Raw genomic sequence first — 16,742 nt, 5'->3', positions numbered from 1 at the left:
TCGGTTATGCTAAAGTTATTTAAAACTGGATAGGAACAGGCTGACATGTGGGGCATGTTGTACGTATCCTCCTTTGTAAAAACTTGTGAAAAGTAATCATTTAATATATTTGCTATTTTTTTTTCTTCGTCTATGATTTTACCATTTGTATCTCTTAGACATTTAACCTCCTCTTTGAATGTTCTCTTGCTGTTATAATATTGGAAAAACATTTTGGAATTAGTTTTAGCCTACTTAGCAATGTTCATTTCTATATATCTCTCTCTTGGTCTTTCTAACTTTCTTTTTGACTTGCATTTGCAGTTCTAAGCACTCTTTCTGTGTACTTTGTTTATGGACCTTTTAAACGCTCTGTAAAGTGCATTTTTACTGATTTTTTTTTTTTAAATTGATCTATTAAACCAATTTGGCAATTTCGTTTTAGATTTAGATTTGTCTACGTTTGGCATGTAATTGTTTTGTGCCTCTAATACTACATTTTTTTAAAAACAGCCATCCTTTTTCAATGAATGTTTTCTCTATTTTACTCCAATCTACTTCTGTTAGTCTCTGTTTCATACCTTCATAATTTCCCTTTCTAAAATTGTAAACCTTATCTTTATTCATTACTTTTGAGATTTTAGAAATCACTTCAAATGAAACCATGTTGTGGTCTGAGTTTGCCAATGGCTCTCTGACCTGTTTTACTTATTCTGTCTTTTATTTGAAAAGACAAAATCAAGGCATGCCTCCCCTCTAGTCGGTGTCTTGACAAATTACATTAGGAAACAGTCATTTGTAATTTCCACCATTTCAGTTTCTTCCGTCGTGCTCCCCATTGTGTTTTCCCATTTTATATGGGGGAAGTTGAAATTCCCCATTAGTATGCTTCTCCTTTGTTACACGCATTTCTTATGTCATTGTATAACAAATTATTTTTCTCCACATCTGAATTTGGCGGTCTATAGCGTGCTCCTATTATTATGCCCTTTTAATTTTTGTCCTTTATTTTGACCCATGTTGATTCAGCATTGTTTTCTTTGTCCAGGTTTATCACCTGTGCTTAAGACTGTTTCATATGTATAGCGCCTCCTCTCCATCTCTTCTGTCCTGCCTGTCTTTCCTATATAGTGTATACCCACTAATATTATAATGGTCTCCATCACTCTCAGACAACCAAGTTTCATCATAATTACTTGTTAGTGCAGTAGCCTCAAGTTCTAACATGTTGTTTCTGAGACTTTTACTATTTAGATAAATACATTTAATGGCTATCATACCTGAGCTGTTGTCCTTGTTTTGATGTGGTCTCCCTTCTGTTTTGTGTGTGTGTGTGTGTGTGTGTGTGTGTGTGTGTGTGTGTGTGTGTGTGTGTGTGTGTGTGTGTGCGTGTGTGTGTTGATTTCTCCCCCCTTCCTTTCTGGTTTAAATGCTTCTGAACCTCCGCAAGGATCTTTTCTCTTAACATTAGAATGGCACATTATAATGTTAATCATTTATGTTACTGTAATATTTATTTTGTAGTATGTGTTATTTGAATTGCTTTGAGCCAAATTCAGTTGTAAGGAGTACTGTGTTATTTTAATAGTTTAGCAAAATGTTTTGATAAATAAGGCACGCATGTAAATATCACTTATATTGTGTCCATTTGGCAGTCTCTGTTTTTGAGAAAACCTTTAGGCAAATATTAGAATAGCAGTATTGAATAACTTTAATATTGTCTGTTACGCTACATTTATGCAGCAGTGTTCTTACAATGTAGCCGGGGGGAGTTAAAACTGTATTCTGGATTTTTCACCAGAAAAAAATAATAGCAAGAATATGGGTGTTTGTAATAAACATGAATGTATGTAAATATGAAATATTGTATAAACAATTGAAAAAAAAAGTGTCACAGGCGCTGTTCAAGGGCTTTTTTTTTTTTTTTTTAATAAGACCTTGCAAAATATATATTTTAACAGCCATATATAATTGATTTGCTTTGCCAACATAAACAGAATAATTTCAAATGTTTTGTATAGACAAATAGCAGATGTAACACATTTTTTTTTGGACTAATTAAACAACAACAAAAATCACACGTTTTTGATCAAAGTAATACTATATTACTGAATTGTGTAAACAATCATAATATCAGCTTTTATTAAAATATATAATTGCAAAGATTATTCCTCCCCCCCCAAAAAAAAAAAAAAATAATAATAATAATAATATTTGGAGGATGCGGGCATCGATCCCGCTACCTCTCGCATGCTAAGCGAGCGCTCTACCATTTGAGCTAATCCCCCGCCTAAACGATATTTGCAACCTATATTTACAACCTATTTTTTGTATAGGTTAAAACTACATTTCCCAGAATTCTATGTGTCCTAGTTCTTGTTAACCTGGATGTAAATGTGTGTAGTAACAAGAAAAAAGATGGCAACCGGAGTGGGTAGTAAGTATTGTACAGTATATCGGTTCAAATTTATTACAAAAAATAAACACCAAAACATACAATTGTTGCATAAAATTACTATAAACGCGCAAACCGGCGTGCAGTGGCGCGAAAACTGTGGTAGCGGAAAGGCCGAGTGATAAATTTTACATTTTATAAATAGGGATATTTTCTTACTCATCAAAACAAAGCCGTTTGTTGTTACCTACATCCCGTTACTACTGTTCTCATGGCGGCGCGTATAAGAGGCTTGGGGAGGCTAAGCCTCCCTAAAATAAAGTGCCCCAACCCTCACAATAAACTGTTCTGACCAACACAGAAATATTTGTGAGAAGATCGTTGTTTTTTTCCCACAAGCGCGCAAAGCAGGTCTAACAAACATATTTCTCGTGTTACTGGGCACCCGACAGATTGCTGTTTGCAGCTGGAATATCAAAATCAACACTATAAACTCAGATACAGGATTTACTTCCATTTCAGTGTCACTGGAGGAGACAATGCTTGGCTGGTTTAAGGTAATTTCTTCCCCCCGTTTAGAGCCCCCGCATACCGCTACAGGAGGCAGCCGACGAAAACTGACACCTTTTCGCTCGTTCGCTTTCCTGGAACATTCAGTTCACATTGTCAACATTTATTCTAATTGCTGTTATCTGTACAGACAGCTTGATCTGAATCTGATTTTTGCAGAACTGGTGGAAAATATTTTCGTAGAACACTGTTGTAACGCACCACTTTTGTGAAAATTTGTAACTGCATGTGACGCTACAATCAGAACATACTTCCTGCGACAGTTTGAACAAATGTCACCTTTCAGAACAACTATTTGTGGTGCCAGATTATGAATGTTTCTGAAGTTTTTTCTTTAGATTTTTCCAGTCATTCACTCAATTTTCAGAACTTGAACTTCTGAAAAAGTGTCAGCAAGGAAAGCAGAAAACCGCATCTGCCTGCTTACTGTGCTCTAAATATGAAAACGTATTTTAATATTCTGATGAAAACGAATGTTTTTGCTTACCAAAGACAGTTTTTAGATACACAGGTAAACAAGGCTATGATGGGCCTGTTTCAGTATCACCAGGGTTCAAAATACAGGATTTAGTTGCATTTCAGTGTCATTGGAGCAGGCATGCTTGGCTGGTTTAACATCCATTCTTCCACCGATCTGAGCCCTATATAGATATTCAAAAGTTTATGGTGAGAGTGCATTTATTTATTTATTTACATAGTTTTAAATATACCTTATGAAATACGTTGAATGAACACACATAAGCACATTTAAAAAGGGTGTAGCATAGCTTATGGACAGTATGCGTACATTTTAGTTTGATGTAACTTTTTTATTCTTTTAAGAGCACAAGTTGACGAGCACGGGTCCGACTGAGCCATGGTCCATTAGAGAAAAGCTGTGCCTAGCCTCCTCAGTAATGAGGAGCGGAGACCAGAACTGGTGAGAAATCCCTCGGTTACAGCACATCATGCTCTGTGTTTTTATGGTTGGCACATACAGGTTTGGGGTCAAGTCCTCTTTTAATTACATTTCCAAATCCTTTTTAAAATCAACTCCCAATTCTTGTTCCTTCGAATTCGAAAGATCAACTGCTTTGATTTGAAGCCAATTTAATTGACTAACAGAGTGATTTCAATGTAAGGATGTGAAGCTCATTTTTTGTCTTTTGTAATCAATGGCAAACAATTTCGCCATATCTATATATCTGTGTTTGTTTGGTTTGTCATTAATTCAGTCTACAGTAATTCATTTTTTGATGGTTGCCAGGGTTTCGGTTAGCAGAGCCATCAAACCATTTGCAGAGCCAGGCAGGCCGCCAGACTGGTTCTCACAGAAGGTAAGATGTTGTTTGTATTACATTGGATGTGTTGTTTCTTGAATTGAATTATATTTTCACAATTACTTTTCCTTGGGCCAGCTTCTTGGAATTAGGAAACCAAAAACAATGAGCAAAACAGAATTGAGCTCCAAAACAGAAGACCAGTGATGATTTTTCCCTGCACAGATTTAAAATAAAGTCCCTTAATCGGATTAAATATATTTATGTATTAAATGCGCATTATTTTTTGACAAACACATGTTCCTTTTCTCCCCCGAAGCATTGCGCATCCCAGTATTCTGAGCTCCTAGAAACAACGGAAACCCCAAAGTGAGTGAGAGAGACTTTTTTTTCCCCTGTTACCCCCATTTATCTTATATGTGAGATGTTCAACAGTTGAGCTCTGTTGTGTTTAACTCAGGCGGAAGCGTGGTGAGAAAGGAGAGGTTGTGGAGACTGTGGAGGACGTGATCGTCCGGAAACTGACAGCAGAGAGGATTGAAGAGCTGAAGAAACTGATTAAAGAGACTCAGGAAAAACACAGGTACAGTACTGTTGGCGGTGTAAAACACAGGTGCATTATGAACCACGTATAGTGAAAGATTCTGCAGAACTTTTTCAAAGAGACAGTGCTGTTGCAGACAGGGTTAAGCAGCTGTCGGGGGTTACAATTCAGTGTAGATGTAGAGATTGTCATTAGGGAATATTAGGGAAGTAATGAGGTGGGTAGATTCAACTATTGAAAAGACAAAATGGAGATCTATAGTAATGTTTGATAAACATGTGCCTTTACTAAGGAAACTGAAGAAAGAAGCAGAGCTAATTCAACTTGGACATCTGGACAACAAAGTAGAAGAAATCTGGGATGACATTGTCACGTAAGGGTGTTATTATATGCACGTACGTGTGTGTGTGTGTATATATATATATACACATACACACATATATACAAACATATACAGTGTGTGTGTGTGTGTGTGTGTATATATAAATAATATGTTAGTATAAATAATATGTTAGTTAGTATGTTAGTATAATATAGTGTTTATATTTATTTCTGTTTTGTTTTCAACATCGAAAGTGAGCTGCTTGAAATAATAAATTGATGTAATAGATTTGTATGTATAGATACATTTTTATCTTCATGAGATGTATGAATTGTGTTTTAATGCAAAGGAAGAAGAAGCAGGATGAGGAACAGGCTGAGATGAAGAAGGCGGCGACTGATGCTGCATACCAGGGTACAGCGGACCTTTTCATTTTTTAACTGTCACTTAATTGCAGTTTAGAGGAATGATGAGGTAGTTCTGTTGGCTGTCGTGTACAGCAGGGCCGGGCTATAGTAACACACTTGCTTTGGTTCTGCAGCCCGGCAGGCTGCCAAGAACACCCCAAAGAGGCTGCCAAGTGTGACAGTGCGCTCACCAGTGGGATCCAGCTCTCCTGGAATGGACTACCCCATGGCTGACACCCCTCAGCCAGCTGCAGACGAGGGCAACGCCAGTGTAAGTAACAGGTATCAAGGAATTCATTAGAGGACTGAACCAGGACTTGGTATCACTCACTGTCAAGTGCGTGTTTTTGATATATTGATTTTCATTCAACTTTCAGTTATGAATAAAATAAAAGCATCTGAATTCATGATTCAACTATAATGAGCTTGAACAGAGAAATAAAAGCCCAATATTAAAATAAAATAAAACCAGTAATAATACAAATAAAATAGAAAGTAGTTCATGTATTTTGGTGACCCGTCAAAAAATTGAATTGAGTTTCACTGGTCTAAGCCAAACTGTTTGTTCTTTTTCTGCTCTCTTTCACAGGTAGCTCCAGGAGCTCCAGTGGTCCCTGCAGCTGCCCCAGTCTTCAGGCCCGCCTCAGAGACTCCCGCCCCCCCCAGCACAGCACCTGCTAACCTGGAGTCCAACCTGAGCTCTCTGATAGAGGACTCGCCCCAAAAAAAACATCTGGGGCAGAAGGCCACCCCGCCCCCCTCTCCACTGCTGTCTGAGCTGCTGAAGAAAGGTAGCCTCCTCCCCACTAGCCCCCGCCTGGTAAGTCATGTAGCCACAGTACAATAGGTCTCAAAATATGTACATCCTGGGTGCAGCAGTAGAAACGTTCTTGTAGTTATAAAAGTCACTGAATAAACGTAAAGGTTACTGTGTTAAACGACGCCAGGATCAGTAATGATTTATCTTTTAGAGCCATCCCAATATACTGAAATGAAAAACCCAGCAGGGAGTGCCTCTAATTTAGTAAATCCCCAGCTTTTCCAGCAGCTCATATCTTATAAACATTTTGAGATGCCAACTTCATAATTTCAGTATTACAGAAACTACTTGGGCAAAATGCAGCAGTACCCTTCACTTTGACTTCTTAATTGGCCATCATATTGTTATTAGGACTTTGGCTTGCTTTCAGGATGATAAATACCAAATGCTTTGAGAAACTGGCTTCCAATATTTTTCTGTTTAGTTAACTTACAGTTGTCCAATAAAAATCACTGCCTTTGCTATTAAGATTTCCAGTTGTACCACCATTCACTGTAATTATTTTTGTTTCAGGTCGGTGAGACAGAGGTGCAGGTGTCAGCAGGTTACGGTGCCAATGCAGGAGTGCACATGGAGCTGGTTGGCATGGTTCCAGGTGTGCACAGTGCAGAGATACAGATGACCCCTGCAGCCATCCCTGCATCGCCTGCAGCCACAGGTAACCAGTGGAAGTGCAACTGGCAGAGATTTCAACCATTTTCGTATGCCATTTTGGTGGTTCTTTATTTTGAATGGAAATCTTAATTGAGTTCAGAGGACTTACATAGTTAATAATTTGACTAAGTTCTACTGAGCTTGATCAGTTACAGGCTGCTATAAATACTGTGAAAGGATTATTTTTATTTAAAATTAGAGTGTTTTGCCAACATTTTATAGTAGTTATGTTTGCTAATGCCGCTGCACAAGAGACTGAGGTCTGCAGTGTTTTAAGAGAGCACCATGTAGTTAAAGAAGGGAGCAGTACATGGATCTCAAAACAGCTCTGCCAAAATTCAAACCTTGGAATAGCTGAAGGTCTAAAGTCAGGGTCCTTGACAGCTGGAAAGATTTTAGTTTTTTTTTTTTCATGACAGTATTTAACTTCTGGACATCCTTCTGACACTGATTTTAAATTTTTTTCTCTCCAATGCTTATTGTTAGTTTTGTCTTTGTTCTGTGTGACGCATCACATGTGCTGCCTGTCTCGCTGACTAATTTTAGTGTGCTTGTTTTGTGTCTGCTTTCTGTGCTCAGGGGCCCCCACGCTGTCCCGGCTTTTAGAGGCAGGCCCTGTGCAGTTCACCTCGTCTCTCGCTTCCTTCTCTGTCAGCAGCGAGCCTGCCTGTGCCGTCGCTAAACCTACAGCACAGCTGCCTCTGCCAGCACAGCTGCCTCTGCCAGCACAGCCCTCCTCAGAGCCTGCCTGCCAGCCTCACGCCACAGAGCCCCCACTCACAGGTCTGTCTTACCTCCTCTCCCTGCATGCATTTGAAAGCCTGTACCTCCCAGGGGGACCCTTCAGAGCTGTGTTTTCACTGCACTCTGGTGCGTCATCTTGAGGAGCAGCACACAATTGTAAGGAAACTGGAAACAATGTTGTATAGGTGTTTCATTTGTAGATAAGGAGCATAGTGAGCTCAATCATCTTGCCTGTTAAATGCCAAAAAAGTAACAATTTTCAATAAACAGGACTAGCACGTTGTTCATAGGGTTGCCAGAATGCTGTTGTGGACAGTGAAAACACAGCTTTGCTTGTTCTTTATATTCAAGCAACTCCTCCTTTAACTATAGTAGACGGTGAGCTGATGAAAAGGAGGCAGTTAATTGTAAAAGATGTCAATTAAAAAAAAAAAAAAAAACAGAATAAAACAGCTGCTACAAGAAATAACAGTATGTCCTTGTATGTAATGCTTGGTTTCTAAAAAATTGTTCAGACACTTTTCAGTGCAATGTTTCTCTTTTATTGGACCAAAGAGCAGACCTCTGTAGTAAGACCTGTGTGTTTTTATAGCTAGTGAGGCTGCTGTGAAGCCAGCCTTGGAGAGCTGCAGTGATCAGGCTGTGTCAACGGAGACCCCCTCCTTAGTGCCAGGCGCTGTGAGCAGCGAGTGTGTGCCTGGCCCTGCTGTAAGGGGTGCAGCCGGGGAAACAAAGGGGGACGTAGGGGTGGGCGAGGACCTGGTTGCCGTGTCGTACATGGGGGACGAGCTGGACCTTGAGACCGTGGGAGACATCATTGCCATCATTGAAGAGAAGGTATTTCAAATCTGCTGTGGAGATAACCCCAGTGCCGAGTGTTACAGCCAGGTGAAGCTTGACTAATAATAACTGGAGGAATGAATGAATAAGAGTTTGGGCAGCTTTTTTTAAAATAAAGCCTTGATCTGGCTATTGCACAGAAACACCAGTCGTGTGGGCATCTGTGAGTTTCCCTCCCAGCCCATTTAGAGATTAAAAATGCATTAGCTTGCTGCGTCATCCACCCCCCTGGCTCTCCTTTACTTCACTTTTCAGCATCTCTCATTCTCTGTCTGCAGGTGGATGATAACTCTGAGGCTCTGGATGCAGCAGCGGTGGAGGCAGCCCTGTCTCTGTGCGAGGAAGCTGCTGATTCACAGGCACTGTCCGGCCCCTGGGAGCAGCCCTTCAGACCAGAGCAGGACAGGCCACAGCTGCCAGAGAGCACCGCAACACCCCCTCAGGACTGTGTGAAGAATAGCAAAACCCCGGGCACTGAAAGTGTGGAGATAAAGAAGGAGATGATTGAGGAAGAACTAGGGAGAGAGAGCAGCGTCTCCATCACAGTCCCTGACCCCCACCCAACATCCCACAACTCTGAGTCTCCTGCAACCACTGCACCAGAGTTCACCATCAAAACTGAGCCTGGTTTCAGTGCTGCAGAGAATGGAGTGGAAATGATGGCAAGATCCGAGGTGTGTGCATAAAACTGGTATATATGAGAGGGGACAGAAGTGCATTAGGTTATTTCTGACAGTACTGAAATAAAAATGCACACACATACGTAGAGTCATCATAATCTCATTAATACACATTAATATATAAATTCATTTTTTGTGATTTATACCTAAACAAAAGCCGAAAGTTCTGACAAGTCTCGAAGAAAATAATTCAGACAAATAAACCGAATCAGTGCATTTTGAATCAGGTCCCGAGGACTTTTCTTACATGGTTATATAATGATTTTATTTTGTAACAAAATAAAGTAGTTTACAGTAGCAGTTCACATTTTAAAAACACTGCAATGGATATCTCTTGATAAGCCCGGTTTTGTTTCTGCTCCAGGCCTCCCCAATAGCCCATTCCTCCCCGACGAACATCAAGTATGAGAGTGAGGAGTCGTCTCAGCAGGACTGCCCAGGTAGGCATCTGCTTTACTCCCTGATCTATTAGGCTGATAAGTGACCCAGACTGGCCTCCTCACTGCAGCCATCAGCAGAAAAGAGAGTCCGGGACAAGAAGCTACAGTAGGAGCACGTATGCGCATGTTTATTAAATACAAAGAAAAAAGGCGTAAGGGCCCAAATAAAAGCTTCACACAAAACAATCCAATAAGTACGTATAGGCTGGGCATTCTCCTTCACTGCAGATTCAAAATACAGTTCTAAACTCCCTCTGCTAAACAAAGGATTTCTGCCCTTTTATATGTGACCATTCCTCAGTTAGTACTTAATTACCTAATCACCTGTGATTGCTGGCAGGGACAGATTTAACCCCATCTCTGCCAACCTTACATTCTTACAAACACACACACACACACACACACACACATACTATTGACATGAAGGGCTTTTTCTCTGCCACAGTACCAAATACATTTTTCTTTGAAAAAAATCAGAACATAAGCTGTATTTATGTAATTTGATACATTACATTAAGACTTTTGCGGTTAATGAAATTAGAGGAAGTTGTCATAACAATATAGTTAAAGAGAACCTTTAAATATCAGGTAGATGCCAATTAAAAATACTCCCCAAAATTATCAAGTAGCCTGACGTCAAATGAGGACAGTGGGACTTAGTGGGTTAAGGGGCCTTTTTAAAAAGTAATTGAAACCTAAGCTGTTGAGACAGAAACTGTATTTAGAATAACAATAGGAATCTAACCAAAATTGATTGTCCTCCAACAGATTCAATACAAGATGAGAGTGGACCATCTTGTAAAGCACACCTTAAGGTAACTGATACACCTTTAACTTGTACCCTATTAAAAGGTCATCACCTTTTTATATTACCTGAATATCTGATAAACATCTAGTCCACTGTTCTGCTTCTTTAAAGCATCAAATCTCAGTACTTGCACCCCCAGAGTCTTTTTTTGATTTAGATGTGTTTTCCTTGGCATGTGTTTAATTTGGAGTAGGAACTCCACATTGCCTTGTGAACGCGGCACTATCTCATTAGCTGATTATTGTTTGATGTCACCCCTCCCAGGACCTGGCGGAGGAGGATGGCTGCAGTGAGGAGGCCAGTCTGGACGAGCCGAAGGAGGAGGAGTCTGGAGAGGCGTACCTGTCTGAGATGGAGAATGAGCCGCCAATCAGCGAGAGTGATGATGGCTACAGCATCCACAATGCACCGCTGCAGATGCACACGCTACCCGAGTCCATCCCCAGCAGCCCCGCCTCATCACAGTTGTGAGTAAAAAAAGAGTTGAGCACCTTGAACCACTATCAAGGAGAAATGTTATTGTTTTATCTTTTACTGATCCAGGAAAATCCCATTGAGACTAACATTTCTTTGATAGGGAAGACTGTATTATGTATGTATATCAAGACAAATATTGATTTGTGTTATAACAAGTTGTATTCATAACACAATTAATTTGTGCTTAATTTCATACTGATGTGCTAGTTCTGGATTTCAGTGCTTTTAGTGTCTTTTGACTGTGGACTTCCCCCAATGACAATGCTTGTATGTCTTTCCTCAGCTCAGTGTGCAGTGAGGACCAGGAAGCTATTCAAGCCCAGAAGATCTGGAAGAAGGCTATCATGCTGGTGTGGAGAGCGGCTGCTAATCATAGGTAAGAGCTGACGTGACCAGAAAATCAATCCATGTCGACGCTACTGTCAGTGTGTCCATTCTAGATTAGAAGGGATGAAAACATACCTGTATTCTTTCTTTTGTTTTACAGGTATGCAAATGTATTCCTGCAGCCTGTAACAGACGACATTGCCCCAGGATATCACAGCATAGTGCACAGGTAAGAGAAAGAAGAAAGAAGCAAAATCAAACTCTTTATCCATTATCCATGCCCTTAAGTTAACGAAGGATGATTTGCAGGAATCTTTGCTGACAATCTGTTGTTGCTTCAGGCCGATGGATCTCTCCACTATCAAGAAGAACATTGAGAACGGTCTGATCCGCACCACGGCAGAGTTCCAGCGAGACATCATGTTGATGTTCCAGAATGCCGTGATGTACAACAGCTCAGATCATGACGTCTACCACATGGCTGTGGAGATGCAGAGAGACGTCCTGGAACAGATACAGGTACGGCCAAACAACTCACAAATGATTAGCTTCAATTACACAGATCTCAATTCTATTTGATACTTAAACATACATCAGAAAATGTTAAATGAGTAGGCATGCAGTGGAGGTGGCAGAAGTGCAGTCACAGCACTCTTCGCATTCCAGACCTGTGCACAATGTGATGTAGCCTTTTTTTCTCTCGTTTTTCCAGCAATTTCTGGCAACCCAGCTGATCATGCAGACATCCGAGTCTGGCATCAGCGCCAAGAGCCTGCGAGGGAGAGACTCCACCCGCAAACAGGACTCCTCGGACAAGGTCGGTGTGTGTAAGTCCGTGTGTGTGCCTTTCTTTTAGTTTTCCAGTTTGTAGGTCCAACAACACCAGTGTGCAATTTGGATTTCTGCGCTTTAAGGTCATGATGGTTATAGTGGCTTTCTAGAGGAGATAACCAGGGTGTTTTGAACTACAGCATGTATTTCAAAAGTATGTGTGACATTCATAGTTCTAGGTGAAAAAAAAAACACTAGTTAGAATGTCGGACATACATGCCACAGGGTAAATGAAACGATTAAAAAACAATAATAAAATAAAAAGTTGTCAATGTTAAGAATATCTGGGTTGTGTAGCTTATTTATTGCGTTTCAACTGTAAGCATTCGTAGGTTATGGTCTTGTGAAATGTCTCATCAAAACACTTTGTTGGAATTGGGTGTGTTTTAGACGTGTTGCTAAGTCTTATACGTGTGCTTGACCTGTGACTTCATGTTGTAGATTTTAATATATGTCCTGCTAAACCAAGATTCTTCTTGAACAATTTTACCATCTTTAAGATGACACTGGAAATTTAAAATCCCTCAATTTGGTTGGACATGTTTTTTATCCATTGCAGCATAATATGTTTGTATAGACATACATACTGTAACACGGCAGGGAGAGGGTTAGATTCCTCCATGCCTAAAAACATGTGCAAATGCACATTGGTTTAATTTAATTAGATTTGTGTTAATTGTTTTATTAGTTATCCCCTGCACCTGGTGTTCATGGTAAATTAGAGCCAGGTGCTGGGTATTTAGGGGAAGCAGACAGTTTGTTCAGGGCTGCTGTGTGAAGAGCCTGGTTGATGGTGCTTTAAACTGTAAGAAAAAGGTAGTGTGTAAAAGCCTTTTTGTGTGTTATGTCAGGTAAACAGCGTAGCTGTTTTGTGGTTAGTCAGGGATCTGCAACAGTGTAGTTAGGGCTCGTAAGAGCTAGATGTTTATTTTGTGTTTGTTTATATTGTGTTTATTAAAAAGTGCGCGTAAGCGCTTTAAAAACTTCCATTTCTGTGTGCTGGGTCCTGTTTTCAAGGGGCAACAAACCTTAGTGAGTTGCAGCTCGGTTACAGTACATACATACATACATGCATACAGGTGTTTTAAACTAGTGCTGTGCAGGTTGTAGACATTTTGTAAATGATTATTTATTTATTTATTTATTTATTTATTTTCTGGATTGAAGTACATAGTAGTGTTGTTGCTCATGAGAAAAAGCTTCCAAATCTGTTAACTTATACATGTGATTTCCTCCTCTTTCTGTAGTGACAAGTATATCTCTTTGTCGTTTGTGTCCTGTGTGGTGCTGTGGTTGTGGGTGTGTGTGAGTCTTTGTGTCTCGGAGAGATTCCGTGCAATCTGATTGGTGTTTCTGTTTGTCCTCTCACAGGACAGTGTCCCCATGGGCTCTCCTGCCTTCCTTCTCTCTCTTTTTGTAAGTATTGAATGACTGTGGAATGATTCTGTTACTTGAAATGTAGAGCTGCTCAGGGATTTGAGCAATATGCCTGGGTATTGAGAGAGACTCATGTGCGCGCACACAAACACACACACACACGCCTTTGAGTGCATGTGTCCACTTTCTGTCAAATATAAATGCTTTGTAAAGAATATAAAAGACCAGGTTAAAAAAGGTCCACTGTTTGACTCAGTGTGTCTGTCTGTTTGCGATAGTAAGTAATGTCAAAGCTGTTGAAGTGGCAATATTGGTTCTTGGCATTGGCAGCTGTCAAATTTGAACTATGAACCCTCACAAAACTCAGACCACTTGGAGTTCAGGATTAGTAGTATTAAATACCACAGGCACACAAGTGTTGGTAACATTCATTTGAAAGACCGCCCAGTCACACAATATATATCATGATCGGATGGATGTTTATGAAAATATTGTATTTGTCATTGTTTATGTTTAGAGTACCTGCATATGGCGTTCCTAAAAATGTAGCCATGTGTGAGGTAATGACCAAAAAAAGTTTGGTCCTTTGCTGAATAGCCCACTGGAGTTTTAATAAGTGTTTTGTTAGAGCATTAAACCAGAAAAAAAGCATAATGTGCAAGTTCCCCGTCCCCATGGTTCTTCTGTAGGAAAGGATGTTGCAGAAAGATGTGTACATCAGGATAGGTCAGAGCTTTGCATGGACTGCACATCTAGACAGGTGGGAGATTAGTAGAAAGTTCCCATCAGGATACAACGTTTTCATCGTCCAGAAATAGGGAGAGGAGAGGAGTCTGTAGAGAAATTACTAAAAGGAGCTTTCATCGTGGAAAAGGTATGTAGGCAGTATGTTAGAGATCAAACCCTGTTTGCAAAAGGTAAACTATTGGCCCAAAATTTTGAGTGCTCTTGAAAAACCTTAGTTTTTGCAAGCCCTTTTGTGTTCTTTTATGTTTTAGTTCCTACTGATGTACTCGTCCTGGTTTTCTGACTTTGTGTGTAGTGTTTTTTTTTAAATAAGATGGACCAATCGCGGTACCTTTTTGTTTTAGTTAGAAGATGTAGTAAATAATGTGTATGTGTCAAAAACTGAGAGATTTGATAATGCTGGCACCGATCCATTACCGAGCTTAAAAAATAATATTCAGCAAGAGGCAGCTGTCATTGTTCTAGTATGTTTAACAATACAATGCATGTAAAATATTTATATTGTTTTTATGAAATGGATACAAATGTAAACAATTTATTACACATGTTGTTTATTATTATTATTATACTTTTCCCTTGTGCCTGTTGGCAATGTTTCTGACTTCTTTTCTGCTTTGTTTAGGATGGTGGGACACGGGGTCGCCGGTGTGCAATTGAAGCAGACATGAAAATGAAGAAATGAACATCTTAGACAACCAGCAATGTTGTTTTTACCAAATCTGACAAAACATCTCCAGTTCCCCATGAAAAAGAATATTATCTTTGCGGTCTGAAAATCTGGGGTTAGCGTATTTATCATGAAGGAGACTTGGACTGAATCCCTGAGACTGACATGACTGCATTAAATAGCACTGCACCTGTACCAGACCACTGCTGATGCTACTTCTAAACACATGTAAGATGCTGTCCCTTCATGTGGGGAGGGCCATGGGCTTTCTTAATTGGTAGAAGGGCAGGGAAAGTGTCATACCTTTACACAGTACCCCATACAGGCACTAGTGTTTGAACCGCAGACAGTAGTTTACTGGTATGTGCTTATTGCCACTGATTTGGTCATTCATAACTTTTAATCATTTGTTAAAACAAATTTGCACAAAACTGTGGTATCCAGAAAGTTTCAGTTGTAACACTGCATGGAGATTTTCAAGGGGCAGTAGAGATGGGGGCTGGTGTATTAAGAAGACTGTGCTGTCCTGATTTAAAGCACATGGTCTGAAGTACGAGATGCATCTGATCTTCAGCTTTTGTTAATATAACACACTTTTTTTGGTACGACTCGCATGATCAACTCTGGCGAACCCCTGCTTTCAGGAGCTGAACATATTGCTTAGATTTACCTTGATGTAAAGTTTTGTTGTATTTGTTAGTATTGCTGAAATGCAGATCCTATCATGTAAGTTTATAAAGTAGTATTGTATGTACAGGTTTTTTTTTCTATTTAAAAACAAATGTTTAATAAAAAATAAGAATTGGTTTGTTTCATTGTTCTTTTTTGTGTGTGTGCAGCAGGCTTCCATTGTTGCGTTGCTTTGATTTTGAACTGATTCTGAATATTTACTCTTTGCACGACTAAAGTATAATAAACCGCACCAAAGAAAATAACTTTTTATATAAAAAAAGCATTGTGAATTTATTTGTCATCCCTGCATGGGAACCTAAACTTTATGTGTCAGGAAGCATCATCAACTTTTCAGATATAGCATTGTGTGTGAAATATGTGCAATGCAAGCAAATGAACAGAAGAAAAGGTGCAGCAATGGCAATACTGCAAGTACTAATAAACCATGGTTGGCTCATATTTATAAACTAGTCAACGTCAAAAATGTAGACATTAATCTACAATCTGTATAATGCTGTATCATTTTGTAGAAATTCATAATGTTCTGTATTAGTTGCAGTTACTTTAAAGGGACCAATACAATCAAAAAACATTCACTAGCGTGCACTTCTGTATTGCTCTTTCTTTAAGTCTGACTTTAGCATCTTGTTTGTTTTTATTCCAGTTTCGTTCTACATTTTTCACATTCAGCTCAATACAAGTCCGACATGGAGCAAGAGGAGGATTTAGTAACAGTAATCTGCTTGTGTCCCCAGTCTGATAAGAGGTTCACTACTGCCCCTTGTTTCCTAGGAATCTCATTCTGACTCCAAGCAAGAAGAAAATGGGGAGAGCGGGACTTCTAGTTGGTTCCTTCCAGAACATCTGGACAATCAGGGGTCCAAGCCAGAGAGTGACCAAGCAGAGCTAGGAGAGAGCACAGAGAGGGACAGTATAGAGAGTTACCGGCCAGAGTTAGGGGAGATCACAGAGAGTAAGCGCCCTGAGGAGAGAGACGGCACAGAGAGTGAACCCCTAGAGGAGGAGCACAGTATCAACAAAGCTCTCAATGCTCTGGAATACAGTTCACTGTAAATATTACACTGTTTACTACCCTGCGGTCAATATTAATGCCTAGTCAATAACTACTTTCATATCACTGTAAAAGCCAGATTGGACCAACAAATCTTTCTTCAATCAAGG

General features: G+C 39.8%; 1 protein-coding gene and 1 non-coding gene across 6 annotated transcripts; one reads left to right on the top strand and one right to left on the bottom strand.

Moving 5' to 3' along the window:
- Window positions 1–2,194: 2,194 nt before the first annotated feature.
- On the bottom strand, window positions 2,195–2,267 carry trnaa-agc. The gene has a single exon. It is a non-coding gene; the product is annotated as a tRNA-Ala (tRNA).
- Window positions 2,268–2,374: 107 nt separating this feature from the next.
- LOC121324551 (bromodomain-containing protein 8-like) lies at window positions 2,375–15,665 on the top strand. Of its 5 annotated transcripts, none has more exons than XM_041266574.1 (22): window positions 2,375–2,416; window positions 3,767–3,863; window positions 4,191–4,260; window positions 4,523–4,572; window positions 4,664–4,786; window positions 5,040–5,120; window positions 5,419–5,483; window positions 5,611–5,747; window positions 6,066–6,296; window positions 6,810–6,954; window positions 7,530–7,733; window positions 8,287–8,531; window positions 8,813–9,208; window positions 9,579–9,654; window positions 10,423–10,469; window positions 10,727–10,929; window positions 11,223–11,315; window positions 11,427–11,495; window positions 11,608–11,785; window positions 11,979–12,083; window positions 13,469–13,513; window positions 14,844–15,665. In XM_041266574.1, exons 1-22 carry the CDS (start codon window positions 2,398–2,400, stop codon window positions 14,901–14,903), a joined length of 2,739 nt encoding a protein of 912 aa, XP_041122508.1. In that variant the 5' UTR covers window positions 2,375–2,397; the 3' UTR covers window positions 14,904–15,665. The 5 variants fall into 5 exon arrangements, with proteins under 5 accessions (XP_041122508.1, XP_041122510.1, XP_041122512.1 ...); XM_041266576.1 differs by having other exon boundaries at window positions 11,979–12,093; window positions 14,844–14,888; XM_041266578.1 differs by lacking the exon at window positions 7,530–7,733.
- Window positions 15,666–16,742: the final 1,077 nt, after the last annotated feature.

This window comes from Polyodon spathula, chromosome 12, assembly GCF_017654505.1.
Source record: "Polyodon spathula isolate WHYD16114869_AA chromosome 12, ASM1765450v1, whole genome shotgun sequence".
Taxonomy (NCBI): Eukaryota; Metazoa; Chordata; class Actinopteri; order Acipenseriformes; family Polyodontidae; genus Polyodon; species Polyodon spathula.
The sequence above is the reverse complement of the archived record's forward strand: the minus strand, read 5'-3'. Positions and strand labels throughout refer to the sequence as shown.

Coding starts and splice junctions, on each gene's coding strand:
- LOC121324551 (XM_041266574.1), top strand. Junction 4,261..4,522: donor CAGACTGGTTCTCACAGAAG/GTAAGATGTTGT, acceptor TCTCCCCCGAAG/CATTGCGCATCCCAGTATTC. Junction 10,470..10,726: donor CTTGTAAAGCACACCTTAAG/GTAACTGATACA, acceptor CACCCCTCCCAG/GACCTGGCGGAGGAGGATGG.